Genomic DNA, 10563 nt, shown 5'->3' on the forward strand with positions numbered 1-10563 from the left:
GAAAGACCCTCGGCTTCCAGTTGAAGCAGTTGACCTTGTTTCATCAGATCTTGCATTCTGTCTGATCTTGATGATCACAGTTCCTCCAAGACATTGTTCAACGTGTCCTTCTTCTTCATTGGAGTCTCATTTAGTGACTCCATCTGGTGTCCCCTGTGTTCGGCTATGCAATAAAGACAGAGATAAGCAACTTTCCAGCATCTTCTTACGGATGGAGCATCTTCTGGCATCCTTATTAATGGTGGGGTTAGACACAACGTGGTGTAGACTCTCAGATGGTCGTGGTGGTGGAGGACTCCTCAGGTTAACACTCTTGGCAATTTATTGGCTATCTAAATTTGGTGACGTATTGACAGATGCGATTTAGTGACTCTATATAGTATTTAATTAAAGGGGTACTCCAGCTACAAGACTAGAAAGAATTTTTTTCAGGTCGAAATCACAAGAGTGGGAAATACAAAGAGTGGCGGGGGACCCAGGACGTGCCAAAACCCGAGAGGCCTGAGATTCGCGACTTCTTTTGTTTTTTTCTGAACATTCTAAACGATTGTTCAAGCTTCTATGTTCTGAGCAGGCACGAAGGAGTTAATGGACAGATGCTGCGCAGACTACCCCTCCTGCGTCAGCACACAATAATGGCTTCCCTCATCCCTTCCTGTCTCCAGCTCTACTATTACAGCGAATTCTGGGCCACGTGATGGTGATGTGGACATAGGACCTCCCAGCGTGATATCTGCAAATCATCGCCGCCTCAGCTGCAAACTAAACACGATAGACTATTGCCAAGAGTGTCACTACACCTTCTGCTGGCCTCCTGTGATCGGTGATGGCGTCTGACAATCGGAGGGACGAGCTGACCTGCTCGCTTTGCCTGGACATTTGTAACGAAGCTTCATCGCTGAGATGTGGACACAGCTTCTGCCGGGGGTGCATTGCTCGTCTGCTGGAGATGCTGGGGGCGGCCGGAGTTTATAAGTGTCCTGACTGCAAGACGCAATCCAATTCCTCACCGAGAAAGGACCAGACCTTGAGCGATGTCATCCATGGCTCCCCATCTGCTCAGCCTGGTGAGGAGGCATCTGTCACCGTCTGCACTTACTGTATTCACTCTCCGGTACCTGACATCAAATCCTGCCTTCTGTGTGAAGCTTCTCTATGTCACGACGATCTGAGAGTCCACGCAAAGTCTGCAGAACACGTCGTGTCCAACCCCACCCTTAATATGGATGTCAGAAGATGCTCCATCCATAAAAAGATGCTGGAAGATTACTGTGCGGAAGATTCCTCTTATCTCTGCCTTTATTGCATGGCCGAAAACAGGGGACAACAAGTGGAGTCACTCGATGAGACTCCGATGAAGGACGAGCTGAACAATGTCTTGGAGAAACTGTTGTCATCAAGATCAGAAGCTGAAGACAGAATCCAAGATCTAAAGAAACATGGTCAATTGCTTCAACTGGAAGCCGATGGTCTTGCCATGAAGGTTAATGTGGTCTTTCAGGACATGAGGAAACACATGGAAGTTTTAGAGAAAAAAGTCCTGAGTGAGATCTCCAGGCAGGTGGAAAAAGCTTCAGCACCATGTCAGGAGGAGATCCACGAACTGGAAGTGAAGAAGGATAAGTTGTCCAAAAAGATGGCCATTATCGAAGAGCTGTGTACCACATCTGATCCTATCACAGTCCTCAATGGTTTAGAAATTAAGAAGGAAGAGTTGTCCATGAAGATGACCACCACTGATGAACTGAGTACCAAGTCTGATCCTATCTCCGTTCTAAAGGACTTGGAAGTGAAGAACGTTGAGTTATCCAAGCAGATGCCCACCATCGAAGAGTTGCGTATCACATCTGATCCAATCCCATTCCTCAAAGGATTGAAAGCAAAAGACATTGATGGTGATAACCACCAACAGGACTCTAGAGCTACTCACGATCCGGATAAAACTCTGGTCTCGGAAATTCTGCACACCGGTTTTGCCGAGCTGGTCACCATTGCCCATAATGGTCTCTTCATGAATGAGGAGTCGGAAATCTTTCTGGATGAGGACACGGCTGGGAATAATATTCGGGTCCTCCCAGATATGAAATCCTTTTATTGGGTAGAAACACATGAACCAAAGCCAAAGACCCCACAGAGGTTCAAAGACCACCAGGTGTTAAGCAGCTCCAGCTTCTCCACAGGACGACACTTCTGGATGGTGGAAACAAGTAAGTGGGGGAACTGGAGACTGGGAATGTCGTATCCCAGTGTCGCCAGGAAAGGCTTCCGCTCCTACATCGGCTGTAACAATAAATCATGGGGCTTGTGCAAATGGAACAACCAGTACTCGGTGATGCATGCCTGCAAGGAGATAAAGCTGCCGGATAAGTTTACCTGCCAGCGCTTCGGGATCTACCTGGACTATGAGGCGGGTCACCTGTCCTTCTACGAGCTGAGTGACCCCATCCGACACCTGTTCTCCTTCCACGCCACCTTCACCAAACCGCTTCACGCCATCTTTAGACTCTGGTTGGATTCGCATGGTGGGGCGTGGATGATGCTGAAGAACAGCGGACCTCATGTTGCTACATGGCCAGTGGGGGGCTGTCGCCTGTAGAGGGCGTTAGAGGTTTGCATTGTCTTAATTAACGTGGCACTGCTATATATCAGGGCACAGCTATTAAGGAATGCTGGGCATGTGCCCAAGTGATAGGTGCATTGGTCATCTGGTAACCAATATTACTGCTATTACTTTCTTCCAGGAGTTGTCACGGATGGCAGCAGATGTCCCAGTGAATAACTAGACACAGCAAAGCTTTGCTACAGTGTATCAGTCTAGATAACCAGCTCCAAACACATCTGTCTCCTGCCATGAGTGTTCATGACCATACCTGGGCAAAGTGCAGCCCGTGGGACACATCCGGCCCTCTGGCTGTTCGTATCCGGCCCACAGCTGAAGGGCTGAAGACAGTGGCCCACGGGTTGCATTATGCGGCCGTCCTTCTCCACCCGGCATCCCGATTTCACCGTTATCCCAATCACCGAGATGGAGATAACGTTGAATATAGAGGTGGTGGAGGGGCTATGTGGGGGCTAATACTGTATATAGAGGGGCTATGTGAGGGCTCATACTATATATAGAGGGGCTATGTGGGGGTTCATTCTGTATATAGGGGTCTGTGTGTGGGCTCATACTGTATATAAGGGTCTGTGAGGACTATCAAACTGTGTGGGGGGCTGTCAGGGATCATATTGTGTATAAAGGGCCTGTGAGGATCATCATACTGAGTGTGAGGCGTTATAAGGACCCTCATACCATGTGTGAGGGGCTATGAGGCCCATCATACCATGTGTGAGGACTGTTATACCATATGTGAGGGCTTGTGAGGCCATCATACTGTGTGTGAGGGGCTGTAAGGGCCATCGTACCATATGTGAGGGGCAGTGAGGACTGTAATATCGTGTGTGGGGAGGGCTGTGTGGACATCATACTATATGGGGGTCTGTGAGGACATCATACTGTATATAGGGGGCTGTGAGTACCTTCATACCGTGTGTGGGGAAGGCTGTGAGGACACCATACTGTGTGTGAGGGGCTGTGAGGACCATGATACCATATGTGATGGGCTGTGAGGACCATGATACCATATGTGAGGGTCTGTGAGGACCGTTATATCATATGTGAGGGGCTGTGAGGCCATCATACTGTGTGTAAGGGGCTGTAAGGACCATCGTACCATATGTGAGGGCTTGTGAGGCCATCATACCATATGTGAGGGGCAGTGAGGACTGTAATACCATGTGTGGGGAGGGCTGTGTGGACATCATACTGTATGGGGGTCTGTGAGGACATCATACTGTATATAGGGGGCTTTGAGTACCTTCATACCGTGTGTGGGGAGGGCTGTAAGGCCATCATACTGTGTGAGGAGCTCTGAGGACCATCATACCATGTGTGATGGGCTGTGAGGACACGTTCATACCATATGTGGGGAGGGCTGTGTAGACATCAAACTGTTTGGAGGGCTGTGAGGACATCATATTGTGTGTGGGGGGCTGTGAGGACCATTATTCCATATGTGAGGTCCTGTGAGGACCATTATACCGTGTGTGAGGGACTATGAGGGCATCATTCTGTGTGTGAGGGGCTGTGAGGACTGTCATACCAAATGTGAGGGCAGTAAGGACTGTCATACCGTGTGTGAGGGGCTGTGAGGACTGTCATACCAAATGTGAGGGGCTGTGAGGACTGTCATACCAAATGTGAGGGGCTGTGAGGACTGTCATACTGTGTGTGAGGGGCTGTGAGAACTGTCATACCAAATGTGAGGGCTGTGAGGACTGTCATACCGTGTGTGAGGGGCTGTGAGGACTGTCATACCAAATGTGAGGGCTGTGAGGACTGTCATACCGTGTGTGAGGGGCTGTGAGAACTGTCATACCAAATGTGAGGGGCTGTGAGGACTGTCATACCGTGTGTGAGGGGCTGTGAGGACTGTCATACCAAATGTGAGGGCTGTGAGGACTGTCATACCGTGTGTGAGGGGCTGTGAGAACTGTCATACCAAATGTGAGGGGCTGTGAGAACTGTCATACCAAATGTGAGGGGCTGTGAGGACTGTCATACTGTGTGTGAGGGGCTGTGAGGACTGTCATACCGTGTGTGAGGGGCTGTGAGGACTGTCATACCGTGTGTGAGGGGCTGTGAGGACTGTCATACCAAATGTGAGGGGCTGTGAGAACTGTCATAGCAAATGTGAGGGGCTGTGAGGACTGTCATAGCAAATGTGAGGGGCTGTGAGGACTGTCATACTGTGTGTGAGGGGCTGTGAGGACTGTCATAGCAAATGTGAGGGGCTGTGAGGACTGTCATACTGTGTGTGAGGGGCTGTGAGGACTGTCATACCGTGTGTGAGGGGCTGTGAGGACTGTCATAGCAAATGTGAGGGGCTGTGAGGACTGTCATACCGTGTGTGAGGGGCTGTGAGGACTGTCATACCGTGTGTGAGGGGCTGTGAGGACTGTCATACTGTGTGTAGGGAGTGCAGTGTGGACATGATACTGTTTGGGGGTATGTGAGGACATCATACCTTATATAGGGGGCTATGAGGACCATCATACCATATGTGATGACCATCATACCATGTGTGTGGGGCACTGTGAGGACATCATACCGTATGTAGGGAGGGCTGTGAGGACATCATACTGTGTGGGGGCTGCGAGGGCATCATACTGTTTGGAGGGCTGTGAGGACATCATACCTTTTGTATGGCTTTTAGGACATCATACTGTATATAAGGGCTGTGATGCCATCATACTGTGTGTGAGGGGCAGTGAGTACCTTTATACCATATGTGAAGGGCTGTGAGGACATCATACTGTGTGGGGGGCTGTGAGGACATCATACTGTGTGGGGGGCTGTGAGGACATCATACTGTGTGAGGGGTGTGAGGACATCATACTGTGTGAGGGGTGTGAGGACATCATACTGTGTGAGGGGCTGTGAGGACATCATACTGTGTGGGGGGCTGTGAGGACATCATACTGTGTGAGGGGCTGTGAGGACATAATGTGTGGAGGGCTATGAGGACATCATACTGTGTGGGGGGGCTGTGAGGACATCATACTGTGTGTGGGGGAATGTACTGTGGGGACATCATACTGTGTGTGGGGGAATGTACTGTGAGGACATCATACTGTGTGGGGGGCTGTGAGGACATCATACTGTGTGAGGGGCTGTGAGGACATCATACTGTGTGGGGGGGCTGTGAGGACATCATACTGTGTGGGGGGAGCTGTGAGGACATCATACTGTGTGAGGGGTGTGAGGACATCATACTGTGTGAGGGACTGTGAGGACATCATACTGTGTGAGGGGTGTGAGGACATCATACTGTGTGGGGGGCTGTGAGGACATCATACTGTGTGGGGGGGCTGTGAGGACATCATACTGTGTGGGGGGAGCTGTGAGGACATCATACTGTGTGAGGGGTGTGAGGACATCATACTGTGTGAGGGGCTGTGAGGACATCATACTGTGTGAGGGGTGTGAGGACATCATACTGTGTGGGGGGGCTGTGAGGACATCATACTGTGTGAGGGGTGTGAGGACATCATACTGTGTGAGGGGCTGTGAGGACATCATACTGTGTGAGGGGTGTGAGGACATCATACTGTGTGGGGGGGGCTGTGAGGACATCATACTGTGTGAGGGGTGTGAGGACATCATACTGTGTGAGGGGCTGTGAGGACATCATACTGTGTGAGGGGTGTGAGGACATCATACTGTGTGGGGGGGCTGTGAGGACATCATACTGTGTGAGGGGCTGTGAGGACATAATAATGTGTGGAGGGCTATGAGGACATCATACTGTGTGGGGGGGCTGTGGGGACATCATACTGTGTGTGGGGGAATGTACTGTGGGGACATCATACTGTGTGTGGGGGGAATGTACTGTGGGGACATCATACTGTGTGTGGAGGAATGTACTGTGAGGACATCATACTGTGTGTGGAGGGAACGTACTGTGAGGACATCATACTGTGTGTGGAGGAATGTACTGTGAGGACATCATACTGTGTGAGGGGCTGTGAGGACATCATACTGTATTGGTGCTGTGAGGGCATCATACTGTGGGGGGAGGGGGGAGGCTGTGAGGACATCATACTGTGCCTGGGGCTGTGAGAACACCATACTGTGTGGGGGGCTGTTAGGACACCATAGTGTGTTGTTGGCTGTGAGGACATCATACTGTGTGGGGGGCTGTGAGGACTTCATACTGTGTGTAGAGAGTGCTGTGAGGACATCATACTGTGTGGGTGCTGTGAGGGCATCATACTGTGTGGGTGCTGTGAGGGCATCATACTTTGGGGGGGGCTGTGAGGACTTCATACTGTGTCTGGGGCTGTGAGAACACCATACTGTGTGGGGGGTTGTGAGAACACCATACTGTGTGGGGGGCTGTGAGGACACCATCCTGTGTGGGGGGAGATGTGAGGACATCATACTGTGTGGGGGGCTATGAAGACATCATACTGTGTGGGGGGAGCTGTGAGGACATCATACTGTGTGGGGGGCTGTGAAGACATCATACTGTGTGGGGGAGCTGTGAGAACATCATACTCTGTGGGGGGCTGTGAAGACATCATACTGTGTGGGGGGAGCTGTGAGGACATCATACTGTGTGGGGGCTGTGAGGACATCATACTGTGTGGGGGCTGTGAGGACATCATACTGTGTGGGGGAGCTAGTAGGACACCATAGTGTGTTGTTGGCTGTGAGGACATCATACTGTGTGTGGGGGCTGTGAGGACATCATACTGTGTCGGGGGCTGTGAGGACATCATACTATGTCAGGGAGCTGTGAGGACATCATACTGTGTGGGAGCTGTGAAGACATCATACTGTGTGTGGGAGCTGTGAGGACATCATATTGTGTCGGGGGCTGTGAGGACATCATACTGTGTGGGAGCTGTGAGGACATCATACTGTGTGGGGGAGCTGTGAGGACATCATACTGTGTGGGGGAGCTGTGAGGACATCATACTGTGTGGGGGAGCTGTGAGGACATCATACTGTGTGGGGGCTGTGAGGACATCATACTGTGTGGGGGGCTGTGAGGACATAATACTGTGTGTGGGAGCTGTGAGGACATCATACTGTGTGGGAGAGCTGTGAGGACATCATACTGTGTGGGGGAGCTGTGAGGACATCATACTGTGTGGGGGAGCTAGTAGGACACCATAGTGTGTTGTTGGCTGTGAGGACATCATACTGTGTGTGGAGGGAATGTACTGTGAGGACATCATACTGTGTGTGGGGGCTGTGAGGACATCATACAGTGTGTGGGGGGGCTGTGGGGGGAACTGTTTATCAAGGTACATGGACTGAATACCAGGAGCATTGTGGTTTATAAACTTTAATATAAAGCAGAATTTATTTCAGCCTGTTGCTTGGAAACTTAATTGCCCACCGATGTGGACAATGCTCCATGAGCAAGACACACCATCAGCACAAGACTCTGCCCCCTATAGTTCTGCTCACAGAGGATCATCTGAACTGATACATTGTAACAAACCCTCAGCTGTCAGAGATATTACACAAGGACGTTTGCATTCACTGACAGCAATCAGAGATCTGCACATGGTGAGACTGTGGTGGCTCATCACATCCGTGTACCCGGACGCCTCCGCTGTCTGTGTATCCATCATTTTATCGCTGTGCTTATTCCGCCTCTTGTGTTTGTGTCGCGGCCTCCACCATAATAAACAGTAATGTAATAAAGTGCAGCCGCGTGTGGTGTATAATGTGCCATCACTGTCTCCAGTCACAACCAAAGCTGCGGTCACTATTCTGCCCAGGGGCGGACATGCCATTGTGACAAGTGAGGTGCCAAAAAAAAGTTCCAAAAAGTTCCAAAACTTTTGCACCTTGCTTGTGGCGACGCCCTGGGGGTCACAGTGTGACCCTATTCACATGGCCAAAATCCCAGTGTAACCCAACGACAGAGATAATATAGAGTAACACAGAGCCGAGTACAAAGACTCGCAGCTCCGGCGTCCAATAATCGGACCGGGGTCGTGCAAAGGTATCCTGAATGGGAACATCGCTGTACAGACATCATCACTGTCCCCATTGGGGCTCACAATCTACATTCCCGGAGGAAGGCACACAAACACGAGGAGAACAAATAAAAAAGAACTCATCTTATGATTGATTGTTATTTTGGAAATGACAGAGACGTCCTGCAGAGAAGACAGAGACGTCCTGCGGAGAAGACAGAGATGTCCTGCCGAGAAGACAGAGACATCCTGCAGAGAAGACAGAGACGTCCTGCAGAGAAGACAGAGACGTCCAGCAGAGAAGACAGACACATCCTGTAGAGAAGACAGAGACGTCCTGCAGAGAAGACAGAGACGTCCTGCAGAGAAGACAGAGACGTCCTGTAGAGAAGACAGAGACGTCCTGCAGAGAAGACAGAGACGTCCTGCAGAGAAGACAGAGACGTCCTGCAGAGAAGACAGAGACGTCCTGCCGAGAAGACAGAGACGTCCTGCAGAGAAGACAGAGACGTCCTGCAGAGAAGACAGAGACGTCCAGCAGAGAAGACAGACACGTCCTGTAGAGAAGACAGAGACGTCCTGCAGAGAAGACAGAGACGTCCTGCAGAGAAGACAGAGACGTCCTGTAGAGAAGACAGAGACGTCCTGCAGAGAAGACAGAGACGTCCTGTAGAGAAGACAGAGACGTCCTGCAGAGAAGACAGAGATGTCCTGTAGAGAAGACAGAGACGTCCTGCAGAGAAGACAGAGACGTCCTGCAGAGAAGACAGAGACGTCCTGCAGAGAAGACAGAGATGTCCACAACATAAAGGCAGAGGGACAATTTGTGTGTACCCCTTTATTACATACAGACAGAGATCCCCATAATTACACTGATAGCTGGTTCACGGGGTCCAACAGTGCTGCCTGCATGTAAGTCCTACGTTCCCCTGACCAGCGCAGAGGAGATACAAAGGGACACTCTCAGACCTAACTGCGAAAAAATATAAAAGAAGGACAGTATGATGTCCCACAACTCCCCACACAGTATTATGTCCCACAACTCCTCACACAGTATGATGTCCCACAACTCCCCACACAGTATGATGCCCCACAACTCCCCATACAGTATAATGCCTGACAACTCCCCACACAGTATTATGTCCCACAACTCCTCACACATTATGATGCCCCACAACTCCCCATACAGTATAATGCCTGACAACTCCCCATACAGTATGATGTCCCACAACTCCCCACACAGTATGATGTCCCACAACTCCCCACACAGTATGATGTCCCACAACTCCCCACACAGTATGATGTCCCACAACTCCCCACACAGTATGATGCCCCACAACTCCCCATACAGTATAATGCCTGACAACTCCCCATACAGTATGATGCCCCACAACTCCCCATACAGTATAATGCCTGACAACTCCCCATACAGTATGATGTCCCCATACATGGTATGATACCCCCACAGCCCTATGTGCAGTATGATGCCCCACAACTCCCCATACAGTATGATGCCCCTGTACATGGTATGCAGTATGATGCCCCCACAACTCCCCATACAGTATGATGACCCCACCTCCCCTATATATGGTATGATGCCCCCTATACAGTATGATACCACAATTCCCCATGCAGTATGAAGGCCCCACCTCCCCCTATACATGTTATGATGCCCCCACAGTCCCTATACAGTATGCTGCCCCCACAACTCCCATACAGTATGATGATCCCACCTCCCCCTATACACGGTATGATGGCCCTATAGCCCCCGGTACAGTATGATGCCTCACAGCCCCTATACAGTATGATGCTCCCACAACTCTTCATACAGTATAATACTTTAACAGCTCCCCATACAGTATGATGCAATCACAGCTCCTCATACAGTATGATGACCCCACCTCCCCCTATTCATGTATGATGTCCCTACAGCCCCTTGTACAGTATGATGCCCCCACAACTCCCCATACAGTATGATGACCCTATACATAGTATGATGCCCCTACAGCCCCCTCTACAATA

At 50.5% G+C, this 10563-nt stretch overlaps 1 protein-coding gene across 2 annotated transcripts; it reads left to right on the plus strand.

Moving 5' to 3' along the window:
- The first annotated feature begins 596 nt into the window (after nucleotides 1-596).
- LOC141238555 (E3 ubiquitin-protein ligase TRIM7-like) lies at nucleotides 597-5613 on the plus strand. Of its 2 annotated transcripts, none has more exons than XM_073668454.1 (2): nucleotides 597-3818; nucleotides 5559-5613. In XM_073668454.1, exon 1 carries the CDS (start codon nucleotides 827-829, stop codon nucleotides 2594-2596), a length of 1770 nt encoding a protein of 589 aa, XP_073524555.1. In that variant the 5' UTR covers nucleotides 597-826; the 3' UTR covers nucleotides 2597-3818; nucleotides 5559-5613. The 2 variants fall into 2 exon arrangements, with proteins under 2 accessions (XP_073524555.1, XP_073524556.1); XM_073668455.1 differs by lacking the exon at nucleotides 5559-5613 and adding an exon at nucleotides 5167-5186.
- Nucleotides 5614-10563: the final 4950 nt, after the last annotated feature.

Source organism: Phyllobates terribilis, unplaced genomic scaffold (assembly GCF_046119375.1).
Source record: "Phyllobates terribilis strain yellow unplaced genomic scaffold, ASM4611937v1 Scaffold_761__1_contigs__length_706479, whole genome shotgun sequence".
Taxonomy (NCBI): Eukaryota; Metazoa; Chordata; class Amphibia; order Anura; family Dendrobatidae; genus Phyllobates; species Phyllobates terribilis.